The 26,767-nt window shown below is 43.5% G+C and overlaps 2 protein-coding genes across 6 annotated transcripts in view; one reads left to right on the top strand and one right to left on the bottom strand.

Annotated features, from left to right (window-relative positions):
• LOC108136762 (protein tincar) overlaps positions 1–12,816 on the top strand; it is a 64,483-nt gene extending 51,667 nt beyond the window's left edge. For 3 of the 5 annotated variants that reach the window (XM_041709191.1, XM_041709192.1, XM_017258119.2), the window contains 4 exons: positions 4,129–5,928; positions 6,689–7,139; positions 8,356–9,130; positions 10,072–12,816. In XM_041709191.1, the coding sequence (XP_041565125.1) occupies positions 4,129–5,928; positions 6,689–7,139; positions 8,356–9,130; positions 10,072–10,920 (3,875 nt within the window). In that variant the 3' untranslated portion in view covers positions 10,921–12,816. The other 2 variants (XM_017258120.2, XM_017258121.2) reach the window with 2 other exon arrangements.
• A 4,364-nt stretch (positions 12,817–17,180) lies between these two features.
• LOC108136682 overlaps positions 17,181–26,767 on the bottom strand; it is a 41,379-nt gene continuing 31,792 nt past the window's right edge. The window contains 7 exon segments of the mRNA XM_041709190.1: positions 17,181–17,486; positions 17,546–17,713; positions 17,775–17,952; positions 21,559–21,820; positions 22,169–22,294; positions 22,731–25,318; positions 26,232–26,575. Coding sequence (XP_041565124.1) covers positions 17,280–17,486; positions 17,546–17,713; positions 17,775–17,952; positions 21,559–21,820; positions 22,169–22,294; positions 22,731–25,318; positions 26,232–26,575 — 3,873 coding nt within the window. The 3' untranslated portion in view covers positions 17,181–17,279.

The following is a 26,767-nucleotide window of genomic DNA, read 5'->3' on the forward strand; positions in this document are numbered from 1 at the left end:
TGGGAAATGGAGAACAGAAGTGAACCACTGGGCAGGGCGAAGAGAAGACAATGGCATCGAGAGTACATCGTTTCCACGCGGAGTAAATTAAAAATGTGGCATCAACTGCAGGGCATTGGGTTGGATTGGCATCATAAAAACTATGACGAGATGAGTTTAAATCCTCGCTGACTGACTGACTGACTTGCATGCTGTGGGACCTCTCTATGTGATTTTTCAATTAATTTCGTTGTCGTTTTTTTTTTTTGCGGCTCCTGTTTTTGCTGGTTTGCTGCCACAAAGTCGATCGCTTGTCGCTAACAGACATTCAGTGCGGTGGTCGATGTGCAGTCCATTCTGAGCGGGAAATTGTTTTTCCACCCACGCCCCCTCTTAAATTAGAAAATCATTGGCACAAATAAAATGTGCAGTCAAAGCTAGAGTTGCACTTGGCAAAGGGGGATGGATGGGTGGATGGGATGCCAGAAGCCAAGGGGCCAGCTGGTCAAGCTAAGTGCAATGCCTTGTTGCGCGACTTCTTTTGGCCATTTTCACGCTCGGTTGACTGCTTGACTGGCTGAATTTTTTCTTTTTCTTCCATTTTGTTCCATTTTTCTTGCCTTTTTGTCCCTCGCAATTTGTCAACGCGTCTGACATCCTTAAAGACTTAAGCTGGTCAAGATTGGCCCGTCGGCCCGGTTGATGCGCTTAGGTCTGTAAGTTGAGAATTATGATTTTCAGCCCACAATTAAAAATTTTCTGCAAGTTGATTGACAGGCAATGATTAGAGAGCTGGAAACTAATAAGTGGGTGGGAACAGAACTTTTATATTAGCATAAAATCAGGACCACAGAAAGAGGAAGCAATTAGGCGGAGCGTATCATAAAAAATGCTTTTAAAAGTTTCACCCAACTCTCATAAAAAGCTGCAAGGAAAGGCCATCAAAGGAGTGGAAAATGTGGCCACAAATGCATTCCATGATTACGTTTTCATTAAATTCAGCAAGAACTTTAACGACTTTGGAGAAATTGCGTATACGCAATGGTTGCTTTGGGAGCTGTAAATAACGGCTTAATGAAGAACTTATAAAAGTAAGGTGCCTGGATAAAACAATGCAAAGATAATCTCAAGAAGGTTAATTAAACGTAAAATTGTCTACAAAACATGAGCACCATATTATATAACTGTTCTCCCATAACTATGCGATAGATTTCTCTCACACTGCCCCATTTACATATCAAAGTATAAGAAAACTTATTTAAATATTATAATCAAAAGTTTCCGACAACCTGCAGCTGTTGTCGACAGCAAAAAAAGTAAAGAAAGATTAAAAAAAGTTTCGTGTTCATGGGAAGTGAGGAAGTGGTCACAATTCATTAAATAATTTCATTAATAGATGACACAAAAATCACTTCGAAGGACAATTTTATGGCGAAATCACTTGTCCACCATCCTATACTCATAAATAATTAATGCAGACATCTTTGGCGAAAAACAAATGAAAATTCAGATGAGAACGGTCGGGAAGGACAGGAAAGAGTGGATGGATAACAGTAGGCCCCAGTCCAGCGCCATATTGAGCGCATAAAAGGCTGTTAAACAGGCTGGCTCAGATTACCACGTGGCTCGTGAATGGGGTGCCTTCTCGCTGGGTGCTCCGGAAGTGGCTTAAGACATAGGCCCCGGATTGTCCGTTGGGGGTGCTCTTTTCGCACAGTGATGTTAAAACTTATATTGCTCTGAGTTTGTTGCGAATTGAATTGAATATTAAAATAGTTTTTTTTACTGTTCTCAAAACTATGTCTTGATTTCGATATCATATATTTGAGTACTTTTACTTGTAGCATTACAAAGTATATACAAATATAAAAAAAATTGAAAAAATTTGTATTAATGCAAAACTCGATGTCTTTAATTAAATAACTAACTCCTGTTATTTATTTAATAAGCTCCCATTTGATTACTGGCAACATTGAGTATTTTTTTTTACAGAAAAATCACTGAAAGAGTACCGTTAATTTCAGACGTTTAATTAAAAAAGATTTAAGTTGAAGATTAAATGGTCACAATTCGTTGGAAAAATTTAAGGAAACAAAATATTATAATTATTACAATAATCTATAAACAATACTTTTCTAAACGATGTTACGAATGTTTTAGACAAACAAAGCTTATAGAGCCAAAGAAAATAGTTTTCTGACTGCCACTGTACATTGGCTTTGTTTCCCGCCAAGAACTTATCATTATTCATGCTAAAGACTTAACGAGCGCGAGTTTCAGCTGCAGGAAGGGGCGGGCGATTGGAGCGGGGTGGTTGGACGGTGGATGGTGGATTGTGGGTCCGTCTTATCGCAACTATTACCGCTGGAGTTGGATTTGCGCATTTTCATTACTCTTATCCCCATAGCTCCAGCATCCGTCGTACATCGTCCCTTCGGCCGCTCGTTCTCGTTCTCGTTGGTGTTATTGTCATTGGCATAATCAAGAGGGAGGATGGGTGGTAAGATGGCATGTGGTGGCAGGCCTCCGGGTTAATCTTCAGATTTTCGGTGTTGTCGGTTTTACGAGCCACTTGCCGCTTCGTCTTTAGCCATAACAGCAACGACAATGGCAGCAACGACATATTATTATGGCAGCCATTGTTGTAATTCCGACTTGGTTCGTGTCTTTTGGTTTTCGAGCTGGCTTCGGCCATCTTGGCCCTTCTTCGTTTCAGGCCATTGTCTTTAATATTTGCTCGGCAATTTCCGTTTCGGCGGCTTTCTTTTATTTCCAACCGCCCGCTGGGTAAATGTCCTAAAAGCAACTCGACTAATAAATTATTTTATGAAAGTGTTAACTTGGCAAATTTCGGTTTTCTTTTTTTTGACCGCTCCATTATTAACTAGAACATTCTATAGGTGCTATGTGTATGATGCCATGAGCGACAACATAAAGTAAACTAATTAAAAAGCCTTCAGATATCTTCACAAAGTTCACAAGCGTCTTAACTGGGCTAAGACAAACAAATTGGAGAATCCCTGGGCGGGTTTAATTGGGATTAGGAGATGTGAGAGTAGAAGTAGAATGTTTTTTTTAGTTCTAAAGGCATTTCACTTTCAATAGAAGTAATCTCCTTAAAATCCTGAATATGTATTTTAAGTTTAAGTCTTAAAACATATAGAGAGCGCTCTAAATTCAATACTTTATGTTCACGAATAACTTTAATATTTTATCCTTTGAAACGCAATCTACTACAACGGCAAAGCAGATTAAAATGCTCGTCTCAACAACGAAGCTAAATATTAGGAATTTCTACGATAATTATTCCTGCTTAAAGAACATAATACATATAAATACTGAGGACTGTGTAAATCTGTTTCCCGAGACCATTGGGCATTTCGCTGTTTGCCTAAGAACATTTCCTGTGGAGAATCCCCAGTCTCAGCTCACTCCAGCAAATCGCTGAGCCACGGCTTGACCGTAATAAACATGTATATTAATCTGGGCCGATGGGCAAGAGTTAAGCCACTGCAGCTAAGTTATCAACTCCGAAGTTGGGTATGTATAATGGATACCGTAAACAGATGGGGTGAAATGGTAGGGGGTGTATTGAGTATATGTGTTTCCATTGTGCGCCTAATTAGACCTCCCAAACTGAGCAGGTCCTAATGGTGAAACTGTGTGCATTGTTATCCCTTTTGGGTCGAATCGAACTGAAATGAGAATAGTTTCGTGTTCCTCTTTTTTGCCTTTCGACCGGCTTTCCCCATTGTCTGGACAGTCCAGTTCAGTTGATTGGTATTCATTTCGATTCAGGCTCCATCCGCTTCTAATAATCAACAGGGCGTGGATTATAGAAGCCCTGAAAGTATTGATGCGTCATTTAATTAACGATTGCCATTGCCTCACAAATGAAGGGAAATTGGAGTGAAAGACAGGAAGCCTTCTGCTCATTACATGAGCTTATGTTTATGCAAGGGGTGTGCTGGAGTGTGTGTGCGTATGTCCTTAACAGGTGCTTACCATGTAATCCTGCGTGATGTATTCCAATTAGATGCGAAAGCATCTTGGCTGCATCCACCATCCAAGTTCAAAGCAATTCATTCTATACACTTGAGCGCCCGTCCATCTCAAACCCTGAACTTTCTCTTGTTCTTTCCATTGCAGAGCAAATTTGGGCCACTGAATTGGACTTTGTTGTGATCAATCGACGCAATTTGATAGCCCTGTCGGTGGTGGGGCCCACACCTTACCCCAGGCACCGCCAGCAGCAGCAGCATCAGCAGCACCATAGCCAGCCCAGACTGAATCTAACCGCAAACAGCTTGGAACAGGACGAGGAGGACTACTTCAACGATACCATGTTCACGGCCATCCGTGGAGTGCCAGCCGGGGGCAATAACAATTTGTTCGACCTGCGACTCGATAAGGCAAGTGGCAGAAAGGCGGCCAAGACGACGGCAACAACGAAGACAACAACCAATGCGGGCAAGGGCCGATACTTTGAAGTACCCGATTTAATTAATCAAGATATTGACGAAGAGGAGCGCCAGGAGCTCGAGGAGGCGATGCGGGGTGAGGATGACGTCCATGGAGATGGGGATGGGGAGGACTTCGGTGAGGAGGGAACCGTCATCATGCCCGATTTCGATGAGTTGCCGCCAAGAACCGCAGTTGGCACGACAACCACAACCACCACTGACGCCGGCAAGCTGAATGTCAAGAATTGGGAAATGCTGGGGACCCTGGGCAAAGAGACCACAACAACCAGCTCTAGTACAACACCATCTACCAGCACCGCTAAAACAACAACGACCACAACAACGGCTGCAACGACAACTAGTAGCAGCAGCACCACCACCACCACCACCACGACCGTCAAACCTGTTGAGATTCAGACTACCAGCAGGCAACCACATCACCACCATGGAAAAGCCCGTAAGCACCACAAGCATCACAACAAACAGCGGCAACAGCAACAACCGCGACGCCATCACGTCGCCTCGCACGAGCAGGCAATCCTCGAGAGCTTCCAGGAGGAGGAGACCACCACCCGCGACAGCAGCATCCATCGAGTGAGGCCCGAGGTACTGCCGGAAGTGCCCATACCCTCGACGCCCGTTTCCGCCTCCAACTCGAAGATCATTGCTATCAAACCGAAGAATCAGAAGCGCAGGATTGCCAAACGGGCGGCCGGAGTCGAAATCGAACCGGAATATTTGCTCGGCGATGCCAATATAAATTCCAGTGAATTTGTGGCCAAATCAAATGAGCAGGAGCCGGAGGAAAGCGAGGATTTCGAGCTGGAGGATAGTGACTTTCAGGCAGTGCCCGCATTGAACCCAGCATCACCGGCGGCACCAACCAACCCAAAGCCTGGGCAGGACTACGTCCGTCTGGATGGCTTCGCCGGAATGCTGCAGCTCTTCTTCGGCATCGATAAACCCATTGATGTGGCGATTTTCTCCCAACCACCCAGTGCCGAGTTTGTGAACTTACTGTGCGCCCTATTGGTTTGGTCCGTTCGATATCCGGCAGTTTTCTGGAACACCTCCAAGGCCTTTGCCTGCGTGTTTAGCCTTCAAATGGTAGTGGCTGCCTTGGACATTATCCTCGGCTATGTGGGCGTCTCGAATCTGTACAAGCTTCAGATCTACGCCGAGGCCATGCCAGTTCATCAGCCCGGACTCATTCTGAACGCCGTGGTCACCTTATCCCTGTATCTTTTGTCCATTGCTTTGGTGGTGGCCTCCTCGATGGTCATGTATTTGTACGGACACGGACGTCTGGCCACGCGGATGCGGGATCGTTCGATTATCACGCTGAAGAGTCACCAGACCTGGATCTACTTCGCCCACTGCGCCTCCTTGTGCTTCGTCCTTGCCTTAGCGGTGGTGAAAGCGCCGCTCCTGAACGATCTTAGTGCCACGTACAAGAACAACCTTCATTGCCCCACATTCCTGGCCGGTGAGTAGAACTTATCAGTGCTTTGGCTTTTTAAAAATATATATACAAGTAGGTCAGAATTGGATTAGAATTGTTACGAAGTTTTATTGATTGATTGATAATTTATTATTAATAGTCAACTTAAAGTATAGGCTTTTCAAGTAACAAGTCAAAAATTACAAATTTGCCGCATTTCAGCTAAAATAAAAAATATCATCGGCTTGACATTACATTTACTTAAAACTGTAAATTGTTACTTTTTCCTAAGAAACTTAAAGTGTGTGATTTGGTTTTTTGGCCAAACACCAAATCAAAAGTATTTTTTTAGGAAGCTTTTAGTCTGTAAATTATAAATCAAAATTTAAATTTTAAACCATTTGTGATTGAAGCAATAAGTTCATTTTGATACGTTTGAGATAATTAATAGCACAGAATGGCCCGTGATGAAAATCACTGAACATGTGATTAGTTGTATTGAATCTGCATAATTGGATGGCCACCGATTCAAGTACCTCCACCGCCTTGGACTCGGTCTGAGGTATGTTTTGTGGTCTAAGCCAATTAGTGGCCTTGTTTGGACTGTGAATGTGCGGTTGTTTGAGCGTTAATCGTCGGATAGATAACCCGTTGAGACACAGCAGACATATTGAGTGTCACTCTAGGCGAGACAATTGAGCTGCAGACTCGGTCCAATTAAGCTGTCAAACGGCTGGTCTGCGCCTTAACCGTATTACGTTGCCACCTGTGCCCTCTCACCGTATTTTGTGTCTCGATTTTGCAGCTCTCGTTGGAGTGACACACCTGCTGCTCTGGATCGTCATCTGGCTATGCCTGACCATCAAGCGGCGTTGGCACTTTAAGCTGCCGCCGCTGGACAGCACTTACGGAGGATTGCTGGGCAAGTCTAGTGCCCAGCCGCTTCTGATGTCCAGCGGCCAGCGGACGGGCAGCAACTCCAGCAGCAGTGGCTGCAACTCGACCAGCACCACCGTGAATGGAGGCGATTCCAAGCCGGACATGATGAGCACGGCCACCAGCACCGAACTGGGGATGAGCGGGGGTATCAATGGGGGCATGGGCGGGACGGGCATGGGACTAGTCGCCCAGGAGGACATCTACTGGCCCAAGCTGACGCCCAGTTCGCCCAAGCTGAAGGTCACCTTCAACGAAGTTACGAGTACGTCTGATGATGTCCTACTAATTGGTGACCAAGAACAAACTGATGGCAAGCGGTAAAAAATCGTTTTTTAGCTACCAACAACGAAACAAAAAGCATTACGGGTTCGAAGCTCCGTATTTGTCCGTTCTCTTAACTCTAACCATAGCAACTAGTTTCATTTAGTTTTTGTTCTCACACACTGCACCACCCAACAAAACAATAATAAAAAAAATAATGCAATCACCCAAAACATAAACCACCCCAGCACCACTTTTCAGGAATTCCATGTGATTTTGTTATTTCTTTAACCTAGACTGCTAATTCATTCATTTTGTACTTTATCGGTGTGTTTCCTTTGCACGTACCACTTTGGGGAAGATCCATTATTGAAAACTAATTGCCCAACACTAGTCATTAGTGCAGTGTTTTGCCACACCTAATTTCTCCCACATATACCAGCACTATATTCTTCAGTTCCGATTCGTGCGTGCTTCTGACATTCGCCATTTTAAGTAACCACATTTTGTGTTTTTGTTTAGTTTAAGCTTTTGTTTGTCCACTAAAACGATTGTTCAATTTAACATAACAAAACGATTTATCCAAATACATATATATATATTTATATATATAGAAAGACATGTATGTATAGATGATAAAGAATAATGATGAGAAACTATTTTGTTCCGCTTGTCGCCTGTTTTTTAAAAACGATTCTTTTCATTTTATTTTACAATTATTAGTTTAACTAGAACTTAATTACTACTAACTAGCTAATTGAGTGTGGGCGAATTGAATTTCAATTAACAATTACTACTAAAACAAAGCGTTCTCTTATTTTGTGTTGTTGTTGTCGATGTCGCCGTGTTGTTGTTGTCCTTGGTAATTGTTTAACTAACCGGAAATGCATTGAACTAACTCAGGAATCAAGGGAATTTAATGAATCTTACAACATTTTTAACAGAGTTATTTAAGGAAACATTATGGTTTGTTACCAACAAGACAAACAATTATTTTAACAAAACATAAAAAGTCAAACTAACTAAATAAATACGTCAGTGAAAAAAAACTTTTTTTAAATTGAAATAAATTAACGTAAATATCAATCTATGTAATTAATTGCTCAAATGTGTGGTCGTATAATATTTTAAATTATAAAAAATGGCTTACAATATATTGTATTTAGCCCATTTGGTTCATTCTTTTCCCAGAAACCTAAAAGCAACCAACACAGGGCGACAATTTCATATGTTAATATATAACACACTAACCAAAACAATATCCTCCTCTAGCCATTCGAGCCGTGGAGCCTCGATATGTTTTGCCAGTGCTGCGGGGGAAATTGACGACGGCGAGTACGCGACACTAAGGGCAGCCACCGCCGGAGCCGTCGTGGGCATCACCATGGGCAGCATGAAGAGAGGCGTCAGCAACACTTCGGTGGGGGTCAGTCTGCTCCATCTCTCGGAGTACGATGAACTTCCTCCACCGCCGCCGGCTAACCATCATCACCAGCAGCAGCAACAGAAGCAACAGCAGCGGCCAGCCCAATCCTTTGCCCATGGACATCCCCACGACTATGCGAACCTCAGCGGATTGGGTGGCATCAGCGACGACAACATCTCCGAGGAGGGCAAACTGCTGGCCTGTGTGCGCGACGACAGCATCACATACGCCTCCACCAGGGATCTGGAGCCGCCACAGCCGTCGGCCCAGGGCCAGGCGCAGGCCCAGACACACAGCCAACCACCACCACCTCCGCCGCTGCCCATGAAGGGAGCTCCCGTGCCACAGCCGCCAGCGGTACTGCCCCATCCCGGCATCTACGGACGGGCCCCTCAAGCCATGCCCGAGATGATGCAGTTGTCGCCCGAGCACCACCACAATCCACTTCAGCATGCGCTTCAGCATCCACAGCAGCATCCTCTCCAACCGAAGCAGCAGCAACAGCTGCCGCCACCACCACCGCAGCATCCACTCCAGCAGCAGGGCAATCCGCACCAGCATCAGCATCTAGTCAGCCCCTTGGCTCCGGTCACGGTCGCAGTTCACACCAACGAAGCGCATGTAAGTGGAGAAAACATTTATATGGGTGGCTTTATTGTATAGATAGATACTCTTACTAGGAAAGGCTCTACTGGGTATTTAATTTTATTAAAGTTTTGAAAGCTTGCAATACTTTTCTTAAACCGAAAATACATGTTGTGAAAAAGTTATTTTGAGTCAAAGATTTACATTTTGTATTTAAACAGCGTATACTCTTACTAAGAAAGGCCATAGTCGTTGGCGTTCTAGTTTTTTCTAGCTAATTTCGAGTTAATTTTTTCAGAAATTCAGAGTCATTTACAATTTTGTATTAAAAAACCTATCACGAAATCGTTTGATCTTAAAAAATGTTTTACCACTAAATGGTTTGACTCTGTTTGGCCTCTTGGAGTTTTTAACTAGATTCCCTTGTACAACGAATTTAGTTCCCAGACTTTTAGGTGCACCCACTGCCAGAGTATTCCCCCTTCAGCATAGTGCACAGTAAGTTTGAATAGGTTTGTGCTCTCGCTTGTGATTTGCATGTGGCATTGCAGGGAGGCGATGCGTCGTCATGTAGGGGCGTGTAGCATGTCACGCCTCTGGAGCAGCGGCAGCGGCAGCAGCATGAGATTTATGTTTGCTGTTATGAGACAGCATAAATCAGTGCCAGGGCCACAGACAGCGACATGGCTATGGAATTGGTCTGGGGGACGGCAGCGACCCTGTCCGAATTGGTGCCCGGGTTGATAGATGTTCCATGGAAGGAGATGGAAGCGGAGAAAGGTTCCCCGAAACTGACTCCCCGATTTGATTTGATTTCGTTTTCACTTGCAGGCGGGGCAACGCTGAAGCAGAGCCCCTACCATCACCACCCAGAGCCTCTCATTATCCCAGCAGCTCCTTGACCGCTTTCACTGATTTCCCACTGTCTCTGTCTTTATTTCTCTTTCTCTCTCTTTGTGTTTCTACCCCATGCCCAGATCGCCTCCAGTTCCACACCCCGCTGCCTGCGCCGCGCCGACTCGGGCGTTCCCAACGAGGCGTTGACGCCCCGCAGCGACACCACCTCCACCACCGAGAGCACCAACACCACCTCGCCGCCGGAACGTGCCCCCTCCGAGTCCTCCAGCGGAGTTCATTCGGGCGAGGAACGTGAACTGGAGGTGATTATCCGACCGCGGGCCAACAGCAAGCCGCCCCCACGCCCCCAGCAGCCGCCCATCCAGGAAGAGCCATACGGCCGCTGCACCAACATGCGCATGTCCAGCTTCAACGCGGATCCATCTACCGTCTCGTCGTCATCGTCGTCGTCGGTTATCAACAGTGCCACTTTGCCGCTGCAGCGTTCGGTGCCGGATCAGAAATTCGACTACACGGCCCACTGCAGCACGATGCCACTGCCGGTGGGCTGCCACAGCCAGCAGCTCGCTGGGAGCGGTGGCTACGCCTCCACCTCGGCGATGACCAGTTCCATGGGCGGCGGAATGCCACCACTGCCGCCCTCGCAAGTGTCCAGCTTTATGACCCCCAGCAGCATGCACTACGCCAATGCATCTGTGGCCCTGGGCAACAGTAGCGGTCAGCAGCCGCACACCACGCTGCCAAATGGAGTGCGCTACTCGAACCCGCACTTCCTGCGCCGCCTGCCGCACGTGACCAAGGCGGCGGAGTCGCCCTACGGACACCTGGGCTACGGAGCTGGCCATCACGCCTTCGCCAAGCTGCCGCACGATACGCATCCCACCATTCCCGAGGATCGTGACTCGGCCAACTACTCCATGGCCTCCGACCAGGACTGCGGATTGTATGTGACGGCTCAGCTGCACTAGGATGACGAGGGCTTTCGCTTCAGGTTTACCTACTATACTATGAACTTAGACTTTTTGCAAGATGCATTGTAATCCTGGCCTCTAAAACCCCATGAACTGTTCTTCTCTAAGTTACTGTCTGATTGCACTACGGCATAAATAGATGGATATATTAAGAGTACCCAAACAAATTCATATATTAAAAAAGGAAAAAATTAAGAGCAGATAGGCTGCTTCCAGAATTATTGGAATTTATGGAGACTTGTGTTGTAGTGCAATCGTAGAGTAGACCCCTAGCATTACAATCTTGCAATGTCTTAAACCCTTGTACCCATATCGCTCTAAGTTAGCCTCTCGGTTTTTGTACAGCTCCGGGCCCCAAGAGAAGCCATACCAAATCCACTCATCTTCCAAGGGATTAGATGTTTACCGAATCCTACATAACTTAAATTATTCATTATTTGCTTTGCCTTGACGATGATCCACTCAAGTATTTAGCGCAAACTGCCACTCAGATGACCCACGCAAATGAAAAAATTGAACCTTAAACTATATCTACATCTAAACTACAACTACACCTACGGCTAATTCTAAATATATATATTTATATTTATACATGCTATGCTCGTATACAATGTGTAAGATAATAAGCTAATCGTGTTTAAGTAATCAATGTAAACTAAAGTTTATCATATCATATATGAATGAATACCGATAGCTAACTGTAAGACCTTTTGAAATATTAATCTGAAAGGAAAAAAATATCATAGCTCGAACATGTGCAAGCACTCAAAGTACTTTTCCCTAAGCAATTTCTATTATCGCAAGGAAAAAAAGGAACAAAAGGCATACGAATTTAAGCTGCAATTCTATGGTTTTTATTGTAGGGATAAACTGTAAAGTGGTAAATCGTAATTTTATGGCACTAACTAGCCACAACGTTATGCTTCAGCTAGTCGGCATAGATGATAGACACCCAGCATGGCTTTGGCATATGTATTTTCTATGGTCTCTCAACGGTTACAGTTTAAGATTAATGTAAAATGTAATGTAACAAAGCGACAATATAAATATTATCTAATGTATGATACAAATGAATACTATCCCGGCCCCATACATATCTGACACGCACAAGACTTACTACCTAAACCTACTGCACGCTGGAATGTCTTTACACCATTTATCCCGCTTATTAAGTTTTGTTTTTCTTGCCGCCGACTAAGTAGATAAATGTACGTTTTTTTTTTTAATCGGAACACGAGTTTGCTCTTCATGGTCCAAAATTCCCATTTGGGCCTTGTTAAATCACCAGTCGACAGAAGAACTTCTCTACCGGTGAATATAGTAGTTTGGGACAATCTATGAAGAGCAATAAATAGACCGCTTGTATTTATTTTTTAAAGACTGATTAGTAATATAATACATTTCGAAATGCACATCCATCACAGTCCTTGAATAAAATATTAGAAGCCAGCTTGAGAAATCCATAGCATTGATACGATAGTGGATAGGCCATAAATATAGTTTAGTATGTCGTCGTTAACTTGGTTCCTTTGTGAAACGCACTAAACTAAACGAGATATCAACATTTAAGAAAAAAACTTTTGTAAGATAATTTAAAATTAATTAAAAAATTATTCAAACAAAATATCTAAAAGAAATACAAAGTATGTCCCAAAAGTGAACTACAAAAACTTGATTTATTAACCTGGGTATAATTTATATTGCGCTAGCGAGCAAAACCTGTAAATGAATGCAAGGTTAAACCCAGTATCCGATATAGCGCATGCATCTTAAACATTTATATTTAATAACATAAATCAATAAATGTTTAAATTATTTATATATACGATATACGGATTAAATGGTTTATCAATGGTAAATAAAGAAATACCACCGCTTTATGTAAACCCCCAACAACTGTCTTGTTCCTTAATGGGGATTTCAAATTTGATTTCAGATGCCAAGCCTATCGTGAAATAAAATTTTGTTTTATTTAAAGTTGTTATAAATACCCACTCTTTTCTTGGTTTGATTGAGTAAAATACATATTTTTGCTTTATTAGAAAACAATTTTTAATGAATTTTCTTTTGTTTTGTTCTTTTAAGGTTGCTTTTCATTAAATTTTCTCTTTAGTTTTTCACAATTCAAGTTTCTGTGTTCGTCAATATTAATAATGCTCTTCTCTGCAATTTTTAATATAATTTAAGTTTTTGTTTTTTATTTTGTTTTTACATATTCATTTCACAGTTTATTGTCGTTTCTCGACCTTCGATTGTTGTCGAGATATTAAAATACAATATAAGGTGTCAAGGGCGCCCAACGAGAGCGCTGACCTTTGCCCTTATTCAATTTTGTTCAACATTTGCAATAAATGATATATCCTTTTGATGTTTATCTTTTTGTGTATCGTGTATTAACGTCGCCTGTCATTCAAATCGAACTTAGTAAATAGCATTTGTTTCTTGTATTGGTTGCCTTTGAAATAACTTGCCGTAATATATCATTTGCATCATTAACATTTTCTATATGCTTTTGTCTTTGGTGTGACTTAAATGTTACGAATTCTATAGGAATCCTAATAAGATTTTCTGGTATGACTGTACGGTAGAAATGCCCTTAACGAAGCTTTGGAAGCGCCAAGGGCGCACAAATTTCCTGCGAATTTTCTATTCACATTCCAACTAGTTTCGGAAAGGATATTTTAACGTCGACCTTGCCGAAAATTTTTTTTTGTATTTCTGTTCTTCCTTTTGCTGAATTGCTGAGTAGTCAAAGCATCTTTGAATGTTTGTTGAAGGAGAGCCGTGGAAACAATACAAAGGTAGAGATAGATAGAGTTTTATCATAGAAAAGTTCGTATGGGTTTCGTGAAGAGCGGAATGTACAAATCTGATTATCTATAATGTATGTATCTGAGTGTATGTTTCTCTGACTTATATATCGTATAATTAGTTGCTGGAAACCTCGCTGGTAGTTTAACTTTTCTCAAATATCAGAAGCGCGTTAACCTCCTCTTCTTTGTTTCAATGCTTGATGAGCGATTTTTTGGGATTTTTTGCAGCAACATTTTGAATGCACTTTCCCTGTGTTTCGGCATTTTTTTACGTACTGATATAGGAAGCTGCTGCTTGGATGGATATGCACATGTCAAATATATTATTTTATTTTACCTCAATCTGTAAGCTGTAAGCTGTAACTGCAACTGTTCATGTATAGCTGTATGTATCTGAATGAATGGACGGAAAGGTTCAACTCAATATCCGTAGCCATGAGTGAGAAAGCAAAAAGAACGAGCACTAAACAACTGGATAGGAACAATATCTAGGTTTCTCATAATCATATTTATCCCCCTGACCTATGTCCTAATGTATATATAAAAGTTAACTGCTCCCATCCATCATCTGTCTGCAGGCCAAGTGATATGTTTGCTTCTCCCAAGGAATGCATTGCAAAATGTTGCCCAAATAAATGCCAAAAATATCCCAAATTAACATGCATTAATTTGCAAACGATTTTGAGTTTTCCGTAGCACTTTTCCGTTTTCCATGTATGCTTATGTAAGTGTACGTGATTCTTTGGCAAGCAGGTAACGATTTTTACAGCTCACACTATTAACTTGAAGGTACTTGATGCGTTTTCGAGGCAAGTTGATTGGGAATCAAGGCGGCAAACTAACTTTAAAGCGGCCCTAAAAGCGCGTCGAAGTGAAGCGGGGAAAGCTACAACAAAAACTCGATATAGTATATTCATAGAAAGAGATAGTTTTCCTTTGCTCTAAGTTAAATTATATCCTCATCGCCGACGGCAAAAACTCGTACATTTTGGGGTGGCTGAGGAGTTTAAGCCGAGGCGTAGAGCTAACCAATAGCTATAAAGCCTAAACTGGGGGAAGCGGTAGTTTTGGTAATCGGTAATCTGGATGTAGTGTATATGTAACGTGTGTGGATCCTATGTACAGATCCTTTAGTTCAGATTTCGCATTATTAAGTTAAACTTTCTCATCTCTTGCTTGGTAAATATTTGTTGTTCTTTTGGTTGTTCGATTAATACATATTTCATATCCCTTTTTAGTTACCTAATCTTAAGCTTTAACTTTATCGGTTTTATCGTAAGTTAGGCTTATTTAAGTGTTAGTGGTTCTTTGCTTGCTTAAACAGTAAATATATTTATGTATATATCGATTTATATATGTATGTATATATACTTAAATAACTCCCTCCTCTGAAAATCTATAACTCCCTTTACTGATTTAGATTTAGCTATTTATTCAATAAACAATTTATATCCTTCTGCGTCTTTGCTCAGGCTAAGGCTTATGCATGACTGACATTAGCACTTGAACTTTATCCACCATCTCCTTTGCTTTTTTTGTTTTGTGTTTTTTTTTATATTTTTTTCCTTTTATCAATAATAGTTTTAAGTAATAATAATCGTAGTAATCGTATTACGAAAATAAAAGTGATCTTAAGTGTGTGATAAAAATTATTTTAAATATGCATAATTTACAAGTATTCTTTGTCAAATGTTATCTGTTATATATGTGTATATGTATATATAGACTTCCTTTACATTTATCTTTTAGCTGTATTCCGTAGTTGTGTTTAATCATTTTGCTGCTCTGCTTGTGTTCTCTGTTCTCGGTTCATTTAAATGCATTTGTTTTCATGACTTATAAAAATTAGATATTTCTCTTTTTTTTTTAATTTCTTATTTAGTTCTGTTTGTTGTTGTTCATTCAAAATCTTCCTTCGCCGTGGAATAGAAAAAAAATGGATGTGGACTTAGCTTAGGCCAGCAACCTGCCGAATGAGGATCGGGCGGCTTCTTGGGATGCGCCGCTGCAGGCTAGCCCTTGGTCCTTTGCTATTTGGCTGCCGGGCTGACAGCACGGGCGAATGGTTACTGCAAGGATACAGGGATCGATTAGCATTATAGATTAGGGTGGCGATTTTCTGTGGGTGTGTTGTTTGTAATAATCGTTTTCGAAACGGGCAAAGTGGATTAGTAGCGGTTTTCTCTTTTCTCTTTTTTTTACACTGGAGTTCATTTTATTTCTTGTGGTATATCTTTTGATTGTGTAAAATGGCAAAGTGGCGGTATGTTTTGTTTTGAATAGCGCACTAGAGAATAAGCTTGAATTGATTTAAATTGATTGGGTGCACTTACTGAATTCAGTTCAGTTTAGAGTTCGCTTGAATTGAATTGTGCTTAGGTGCTTAAAGTGTTTTCGTTGTTGTGGCTGTTAAAGTAAGCGTTGTTGTGGTTGTTGGTTTGGGTGTCGATAGTGTTGAAAACTGTTATTCGCCCGGCTCCTCCATTATGATTGATTCGCCGGCCCAAACAATCGGACGACCCTGGTGTGGTTTCAAAGTTGGGTTGGTAACAGCACTGGTTTTAATTGTTTAAAAGATTTACGAAGAGCTAGGCCTAGGAAATTGCTATTTGATTGATGTATATTTTTTAACTAGCCAGGATTTGCCATTTTATATTAAGATGTAGTGGGGTTATTGTGAATTACAAAAGCTATGTTAATAAGTAGTACTGGATTATTAATTAAAAGCAAAAAGTTACGTTTCTAACTTAATAAAGTTGGTGTTAAATATATATTAAAATGATTCTAAATGTAAGCTGTCAATACTTATCTACTCATGCACTAGAAAAATACTTAGCAAAACGGTTGAGTGAGGTGTTCGGTTCAATTAAATTGATTTTGATTGGGTAGTTGGGGATAGAGAAACGTACCTATATGAGTATTATACGAGTCTATGTGAAAACTACGTTGAAGTGACGGTAACTTTAACGGTAACGGTGATTTATGGTGACTTGCGAAAGGTTATTTTCGTATTAATTTGGTTTGCACTTTGGTTTTGATTGGATTGCTTTCGATCAACTCTCCATTCAACATTTTAGTACACAATGCGTATTGTCGTTCTACTTTGGCCTCATTGCTGTGTAGTGTGTGTGTGTGTGTGTGTGTGTGTTACCGTGATTTTTATAAGCTTTTCATATACAGGAGTGCGTGTGTATATTGCTAACTAAAAACAAATGCTTTGATATAGACTATTTTTTCGGTTTAATTTTTGTTGTTTTTTTAACTGATCTTTTGAACTTGGAATTTCATTTTACAGGTTTTTGCAACTGTTTACGCGACAAAGTTGTATAACTTTTGTCCTTGGTAACTTGCTTTGAACAAAACTTTGAGAGAAATACTATATAAATATATGTTCTGTGTGTAGGATTATATAAATATATGCGAGTGTTTTTGTTTATCAAATTTGCGATTTGCGAAATTTTTATTTTGTGTTTTTAGTTTTTTTTCATGTACGAATTGATTTTAAAATATTTTGGTTTTAGTCGAGTTCAGTTTAGTTTAGATCTACAGTTTGAGTGAGTCGAGTGAGGCTATTGATGAGCGCCTAGACCCTAAGCCTATATTAGTGGGACAACTGACCAGTGAAGTGGTGCCAAAGAGCTTGTACCAGCCGATCACGATGTTTGACAGATTCAGATCGTCAAGCATTATCTGCGCCACGCCCATAAACACCTTTTTTTCGATGCGTCCGTAATCGCCCCACACGGTTATCTGGGGAAAACGCACAGAAATTAGCTGTGGAGAATTACGTGAAATTTAACGAGACCCACCTGTAGTATGCAACCGGTGTAGGACTGCTTGAACACCAACTGCTGCTGGTACAGTGGATCCAGAGTTCGTCGCGCCGACGAGGTCTTCATCTTGTCCACACATCTTTTTCCCGACACTAAGTAAACCTTTACGTACGGGGCGGGCAGCATTTTAGACTGAGCTTTTTGCTGTGCGATAAAAAAGGGGTATTGGATCTTCAGCTGATATTGAAGTAACATCCCGACTTACTTGTAAGCCCCTAGCCCGTATGACCTCCACCTCTAGGCAGCCCTTCTGGTGGCACAGCGATAGTTGGATGTCGCCCAGCGAGGGAGCTCCCAGCACCTGACGACCCACCAACTGACCAGGTCCGAGGCCATCTACGAACTCATTGAGGGCTCCATCGTTGCGCAACGAGGGGGAGAATCTAAATGTGGGGATTGGGGGCGTTTTGGGTTTTGGACAGGGGTACATTAAAGAAAATACTTTAGTACAGCATCGTTGGTGGGTTTTTTTTTATCATCTCTCATCTAACGATATGTTCAATTAAGGTAACATAATTTACATAAAGAAAGGATATGGTTTTTGAGAAAGAAAGAACTCTTTATACACAGGGAGCTGTAGAAAGACAGTAAATGTTGTAGTTTCAGTTTTTGTGGTCTGAAATGACTTAGTGTGTGGTTGGGTGAGAGGTGGTGGCACTGAAGGTGACACTGGTGGTGGTGCAGATCATATAGTGGCATTGTGGAATCACAGTTCGATGGTGGCATGCAAGTGTCTTTCGTCCCACGGAGCAAAAGTGCAGTGAAGGTTAGACTATTAACGATCGAAGTGGCTTGGACAAGGAGATATCTATCAGAATCCTAAGTCAGCTAAAGAAAGAGAAAGGAGGTTCTCTAGATCTAGCGGTTTTTTGATTTGTATATCTTTTTAGTTTTATTTTTTTTTATTACTCCAAGCACTGTAAGTGCTCGTCTTAAACTAGTCCTATCTGTTACACACACATCGAAAGGTGAGGTTATATTTTTTTATATACATATATATATATACTATAAATATCGTGAAAATCATAGTTCAAATCAAAGTTAAAAAATCACAATTTATACACATTACAAAAATACACAAACAAGTCGAAGAATCAAACGGAATTCAAGAAAGGAACAGTGGAAAACACTTAGAGAAAAAATGTACGCAAATGCAGGTTCGCTTTCAGCGGTTTTTAAGGCACACGCACACAGACATCGATTAAAGAGAGAGAGAGAAAGAGAGTTGCAGGATGAAATAGTTTTGGGGAAAGTTGAAGATGGGATCGCCACACAGATTACCATATACAAAAGCCAATGGATATAAAGTTTTAGATTGAGTTGGACAGTCGGAGAGTGAGAGAAGTGAGAGTCAGAGATTCAGAGATACAAAGACAGAGACAGGAACAGAAACAGAGGCAGGCATGATAGATGTCCTCAGCCGGAAAGGTAGTATACGCATACTTTTGCTATGGCCAAGGGGCCATGCGGATGCGATCGGGAGACTTACGATGAGCCCTCGGAGCTAGTGATAGAGTGAATGCTGCCGGCACTGTAACGGGTCACCGGGGGCACCGGCGGCACCTCCACCGACCGCTGGATGCTGCCCGCCGAGCCGCGCGACTGCCGCTGGTGGTATGGATGTGGTGGTGGTAGTGTGATGTGGTGGTGACCAGCGGAGCTGGTCGAGCCGCCTGGTATTACGAACTGTGCCTGGTATTGCTCTTGTTCTGCCGGAGACAACAATACATATTTATACAGATATGTGTGCGCGTATATACAGAGGGTTTGGGGTGTGAGATCGCTATCAAATGATCCTATAATTTACAATCTGTGGTGGCCCAGAAATATCTAGACCTTAAAACCGAAAATAGGTATTGGGTATATAGTGGGTACAACAAACTATTCGAATTCCAGGATATGCCAATGTTGTTTTAATATATCTAGACATTTCTGGACTTTTTAATAAATTCAATATATGGAATATCTTCTATTTTGTACAAGTCAATTTCGATCTGAGTTGCAGATTGCACTATTATCTCTTCGAAACTCAAAACTGACTGACTGATGCTGGGCAAGGTGAGATTGCGACGCTGGTTTCTGGACTCTTCATTCTGGATTCTTGACGTTGGACACTTGAAAACCAAAAATCTCGAACAGCAAATCCCAAGCTTAGCAACCCCGAAAGAGGACAAGACAGAAAAGAGTCGTAAACGGAAATCGGAATACAAACTGAGGGGTAAATCAAGCGAGAACGATAACTGAATAACAATAAGAACATAGATAATAGAAAACACATTATATGTATATATATATTTATATATCAGCGAAAAATTATCAAAACTAGTGGCTTAAATGAAAACAATTATTGCGTTTTGTCTCCAAAAACTCAACCCGTCTGGTTGTGTATTATAGTTCTAGTATTTATAGAGTGTTACTTTGAAGCTTTTGTTGTGATATATACTGCACTTGTTTTACACTACATCGTGTGCAATGCGAATTTTGTGGCGGTCTTGTTGGGCCAATTTTTCAGATGACAGTCTGTTTGTTGATAATGCAGCTGTTTTTGTTGCTTATTGTTGTTGTTGTTTTAGTTGTGGACTTTTATGTGTTGATTGTTGGTATGGTTGTTATTGGATGTCTGCTGTCTTTCTGTGACAGAGCTCCCTGTATATATACTTAGTTATCCGAGTCAATTGCGCAAAACATAATCAAACTGTGGAGCTTTGTGGCAGGTAGATGATAAACATTAGTTCGCTGACGGGGAATCGAAGATCTCAGCCTGATGATGTTTAATTCTTTTCTTTGGGGAGACTGTCTGGATGTGTGGAAAAAATCCGTGGTGGGGGATCAATGCCGGTTGACTCTTACCGCTTACAACAAAGTGCCGTAGCTGAAGCCGAATCACAAGCTTTAGCTATGGCGATAACTTATCGAGAGAGGCTGCAATAGAGTGGTAGTAGCTGGTGTGTCGAGTACGAGTGGTTACGGTGGTATATACATAAGTAGGTATAGGTTGGCTTAACTCAATGCATGCAAATCGAACAGAACGCTAGGAATAAATGTTGTGTGGGTTATACAAAATGGCATTAGCAATCGGTACGGGTTGGTTAGTAAAAGTATATTAAGTATGCTGCTACGAAAGTAAAATGCAAATGGGGCGCACCCACACCGCCGCACACAGTGGGTGCGAAAAGCGTGTGCCGCGTGTTTCCCACAGCCAAAAGCTTTGCTCAGTTTCCGGCATTTTTCGGGAAAAATGCCCAATGGGCAAAGCTTTCGGTGTGCCCCGCTTCGTTTTGGGGGATTCCCCCTGTTTGGGGGGGACTCCCTTTGTAAGCCTAAAAATACGTATCGACTTTGGATTGTTTGTTGGATTTTGGTTTGGTTTAGTTGGGTTGTTCTGGTTCTGGTTGTTTTCGGTTTCTTTGCTTTGGTTTGCTGCGCCTGCCTTATCAAGGAGGTCGGAAAATAATAAATCAAGATAACGGGAGAAGGCGGGCAATTTATTTACGGTTAAAATTACATTTACAGTAGGTCATGCCTGCGAAGAAAAAGAGAGAGAGAGCTTTGGCTGATGCTTTGGCAAAAAGCGCGCGCGAAAACTCAGAGAGCAAAGTGAATGAAAAGCTTTTACATCTAGGGATATTTAAGGACTAACATCCTGTGTGCTGAACGGGGATTGGTTTTCGGGAGGGGTTTCTGTTACCGATACTGTACTGTTACCGGGTTCTTTTACGTTTTACACTTTACGTATCACGTTAACTGATGCGTTTCTGGGTCGACTAATGTTTATCATCTCAATCGACGGCTTACTTGGCTATTATTAGTTCAACTCTTTTCACATTTTTTAATTTCTTCTTTCTCTTTAAAAAGGCAACTCAAAACCAAAAAGAAAGTCACAAAACGATAACCAAAAAGAACTGATAGTATAGCATAGAGAGTAGAGTAGTAGTAGTTAGAGTAGAGAGAGAAGATAGATTGGAATAGAAAGTTGGACTTGTGCGCACCTTTCCCCGCCGGCGCCATCGCCGAAGAACTGCTCGATGGCGTCTGCCTCCGAGGACGAGCCGCGGGACAGGCCGCCCCCGCCGCCGGCGCCTGCTGAACCGCCGGCGCCACTGGCACCACCACCGCCGGCACCGGCACCGCCGAGGCTAACGCCGCCGCTGCGCAGCTCCCGCGTGATATCGCCGGGCAGCACCTCTTCGCTGCGGTGCACCGTGAACGAGTTCTTACCCTTCTTTCCAAAGCCCATACGTCTTTTACGACCTTCGAGTACGGCATTTTACACAGTTTTAGTTTTCTTAGTTTTACTATATATATCGGTTAGTTTGGGTTAGCTTGGCTATGGTTATGGTTATGGTTATGGCTATGAGGTTAGTATAAGGCAACGGAAAATCGAATGGCAAAGCAATGGACATGATTCCACGAAAAAAAAAGTCGACAGATGGATATGCTCCAGCCGGCTTTCAAGTTCCGGACCAAGCCTACGATGCTACGAATAACTGGTCAAATGATCAACTGACTGATTGATTGACTGGCTGATTAAGCAACACAAGGCAACGGAACGAGAACGGTAAACGAGCGCAAACAGAGAACGGAACAAAATCACCCTACCTGTGGCCGAAAGTTGCGATGTGGAGTTCGACTTTTTGCCCATGCCGCTGCCTCCTTTGGGGGATCGCTCCTGGTCGACGCCGCCGCCCTTCTTGCGGTCGTTCGCGGTGTCCGAGAGGCTGCCATCTATGGGTTATTATGAGATAGATTATTTGACGAAAATTAAGTTATAAATGTTTGTAATAATAGCTTTTGTTTTTACGTTTACATATCTCTCTATTTTATGCAGAATATAAATATAAGGAATTCGATGCGAGAAAATGTTTAGAGTAAGTCCTTAACTCCGATCAGGATAATGCTATTTATAAGAGACTTGCGAGCATACATCTCCAAAGACGCACGGTTTCATTATACTTATATTCATGCATTAAATTAGAAGAATTTCTCTAACAGGCGCCTCGAAAAAAGTGATAAGTTTAACAGTACTAAAGTTAAATTTGAAAGTATATTTATTTTAAAATGTCATAACTTGTTTGATTAAAATTGTAACTTTAGTTAAATTATTGGGTTGTGCTCAAATAATCACTGAATGAATGTGGGACCGGTATACCCATTTACTCACCGACTTTATCTTCGGCACCACCACCCTCCGCTGACTTGGAGCCGCCCGTCTCCTCAGCTCCATTCTTGTCCTTGTCGTACTCGCTGAAGTCATCGTCCAACATTGCATCAATGGCATCCCAGTCGATTGCGTCCAGCGGAGCGTCCGCGTCCGCATCCGCATCAGCATTTGCGGTTGTTGTTGCGTTTGGTTCGTTCGTGTTATTCGTTGTTGTTGTCGTTGTTGGATTTATGGCAGTTGTTGTAGCATTTGTTGTTGCATTTGTTGTTGTTGTTGTTGCGGTTGTCATTGTCGCCGCATTCGTTGCATTCGACGATGTTGTGGTTGTTGTTGTTAATGTTGTTGTTGTATTTGTGATCAGATTTGTGAATGTATTTGGTGGTTGTTGTTGTTTTTGTGATTGTTGTTGTGTGGCGTCAAGCGTCAGGTTGTTGGCGTCATTGTTGGTGTTTGTGTATTGTTGTGGTTGTTGTTGTTGTGGTGTTGATGATGGGGCACGTTTGTTATTGTTGGGTGATCCATGAAGTTGTTGTTGTGGTTGGGGATTTGCAAAAGAGGAAGAAGAAGCATTATTAGCATTAGTACCACCGACGACAAGATGCCCAGCAGCGGCAGCAGATGTTGCACCACCGCTCCCACTACTAGATTTCGTCAGCTGCTCCGATGCCATCATCGATCCGCTGTTGGCGGTGGTGCCTTCTTTCCCTTTTTGCCTAACTGATTGTTGTTGTTGTTGTAGTTGTTGTTGATTGTGACTTTGGCTAACACTAACACTATTCGCTTGGCTATTGTGGTGGTTGGTGTGTTGGTGGTTGCTATTGTGTATAGTACTGGTACTGGAAGTGTTGTGTGCACCCCCGCTGCCCATTCCGTTGCCCTGCTCCATTCCCGCTGCCGCAGCGTTCAAGTCCATCCCCGAACCCGGCTCCATTGGTGAAAAGTTGTGGGCATTCTGCGCGCTTGGTGGATGCGGCAGATTCCGTCGGCGCTTCAAGTATGGAGCCGCTGGTCCGTACAACTTCTGTTGGCTGGTTCGCTGCAAGTCCAGCGACATGTGGTGCCTGGCATCTGCGAATCCACGCTGCCGATGTGCCCCCCGGAAGAGGGACGGGGCCACACCACGTCGCGTCCAGCCCACATCCGAGTCGTAGGTAATGGTAACTATCTTATCATCGGTTACCAGGAAATGCGAGTGACTCAACGGATGGCTGGCATCCACATTGGCGCCCATATACGACTGACGGATATTGGTCTCCGATCCATATCGACGAGACATCGCCGCCGCCGTTGGTGAATGGGCATACGGGTTGGGATGTGGATAAGGGTAGTCCGCCGAGGAGGGCATCACCTCGTCCTCATATCGTATGCGTCGGCGACCCCAGCTCTTCGTGTGCAGATCATCGTAGTCCAGGGATCGCGACTGACCCTCGTGGAAGAGTCGCCTTCGCTCCAGCTTCGGCTTCTTCAGTATCGAAGTGGGTTGCGCCTTGGCCTCTGAGATGGGGACCGCAGCCACCAAGGCGTCTTCGCTCAGTTGTCGCGACAGACGAAGCACCGATTGCGTGGGCGGTGGTGCTGGCGTCGCCATTTGACCCCTGGCTCGCCGATGGGCATTCGGAGTGGGCGTGTGCACATGGTAGGTGGGCACCACGCCCAGGTTTAGCTGCGGTCCCGTCAATCCGCCCAGAAAGTGCTGATCCACACACTCGCCGCACATCGCTGGGTCCGATGACGGAGGCAGGTGGTCAACACCTGCTCCGACTCCATAGGGATACCCCATGGGCTGGTGCTGGGGATGGGGATGGGCATCCGCCAGACAGCAAGGATCCGGGCAGGCGCCAATCGCTAGACCGGCGGCGGTCAGGTGCAGCGTGTGGTGCGTCGACAGCACCACTGGCTGACTTCCATTCTGGCAGTGGCTGCAGCTCTTGTCCTGATGGTCGCGCACATAGCCCACCAGCGAGCTGGGCGTCGTGGAGGCGTGGTCGTGGGCATGGACGCCCGAGGGTGAGGAGCTGCGGAAGAGATTTGTGATGGGCGTGGTAATGCGCTTGAATTGCTCAAAGCTGGGCAGCAGCGGCAGCGGATAGGCAGCGGCGGTAACTTGTACGTTCGGTTTCAGTCCGTTGGACCGTCGTGGTGGAAATATGTCGATATCGAAGGGCGGTGGTGGCAAATGGGGCGATGGCGAATAGGAGGCGGAATGTGGATGCAAATGGGGATCGAGTGGCTCCATCATCATCATCTCCTCGGCCATGGTGCCGGGTTCTACGAAGAACTGCTCCACCAACTGGCCGCTGTTGGCATCGGTCACCAGCACCTGATGTGGTGCCATTCCGATTCCGGTTGAAATGGGTGGTGAGTCTGCCGCTGCCAGAGCAGACAAATGTTGCAGTTGCTCCAACTGCTCCAGCAACACCAGTTGCGCGGCACCACCCGCCGGCAGATAGTCGCAATCATCCACCTCGATAGTGTTGGCCCTTCCGGGCTCCGCGTGGTGCAGTTGCAGTCCGGTGATAGGTTCGCCTCCAGAGCCGCTGAGGAAACTGTTGCGGACGCCAAAGAGATTGCGCCAGTTGCGTGGGAAGCTAACGGTTATTGCGGGCAACGTTAACGGGTGGTATCGGGTGGTAACGGTTGGCAGCGGTGATGGGTGGTTCGTGGTGAAAACATTTATTTTCAGTTTTGGGGCATGCAAAGTGTTGAGCGGGGTCAATGTAAATGCCATAAACCATACCCAATGAGCGTGATGTTTTAAAATAAAGCGCTCGGCGTGTGGTGAGTTTTGATTGTGTGGTGGGTTAGATGTTGTCGTTCAACCATTAAAAACGCACATACGAGGGAAGAGAACGAACAACGTCCGAGGTCAGCGTTTGATTCGAGGTGAGTGGACACGTTGGTGTCGTGTGTGTAAGCGATGTTCGTGGTGAGTTGTGGTGTGTGGTTGAGTTTTGTGGTGAGTCGTTGGCGTGTAAGCGTGTGGTGAGCACAGCACGCGAGAGAAGCATTCAAACACAAACACAAAGAGAGTACGCGCGGCGAGAGCGACGTTGTTGATTGTAGTTGGGATTTTCATTTGATTTTTATTTGAGCGGTTTGGTTTTGTCGGTTAGTTTGGCAAACGCAAAAATGTAAATGCAGAAAAGAAACTTTATGATTTCGCTATCGCTTTTCGTTGGTTTCAGTGTGCGTATCAGGGTATTGACGTATCTGTGTATGTGTTAAAGAGATTGTTGGGCGGTAAGCGCGCCGATTCTGTTTCCGATCATGTTCGAATAAATATTCTAATTTTTAGCCTAATTCAGGGGAATTTTGGATTTTGCTCACACCTACTACTTAGAAAAAAAAATGTGGTGTAACAGCAATTTTCGTGTGGCCCAGAGCGGAATTTCAGCGTAATTTTGGCAGCATAGCTTGGTTTATTTAGCTAATGGCTAATGGCTTTGGCTCGACTGGGCACTTCTCCCTTCTCCATCCTCTCCTCAGCCCGCGGCCACTTACCTGAGTCCGCGGGAGGTGCGGGGTCGTTCCGACTGCGTAGAGAAGGCGCTGGAAGTCACACTGACCACCGACTCCATGTCCGAGTCGCCAAACTCGCCCATGAAGTCCTTGTCCGGCGACAGCGAGTGCCGCGGGCGCATGCGCGCGTCCATCGACTGCAGGTCGCTGTCGGACAGTCCCGTGTAGTGGCGCTCCCAGCCGCCCATTCCGGTGCTGCGGTAAGTGGCCTGGTGGTGTGGCTGCCGTGTGCGGTGCCGTCCAAAGCGACCACCTGACGCCAGCCGCTCGTCGAAATCCTGCCCAAGGCGGTCCCGCAGCATGGCACTGCGAGAGGTCTGCGGCACCTGTGGTGGAAATATAGAAAAGGGTTAGTTTTAAGAAAACAAATAAATAAATAAAATAAATCTTTGCTTTAAGCTTTTAATTCTCGCTCTGTGGTTAAACGGATTTTCAAAATAAAAAGGTAATAATAAAATAAGAAAAAAAAAATCGTTTTTAATTTACCTTCCTAGATTTTATTTTTTTGTAGGGGTAAT

The sequence above is a fragment of the Drosophila elegans genome, unplaced genomic scaffold (assembly GCF_018152505.1).
Source record: "Drosophila elegans isolate 14027-0461.03 unplaced genomic scaffold, ASM1815250v1 contig_476, whole genome shotgun sequence".
Classification (NCBI taxonomy): Eukaryota; Metazoa; Arthropoda; class Insecta; order Diptera; family Drosophilidae; genus Drosophila; species Drosophila elegans.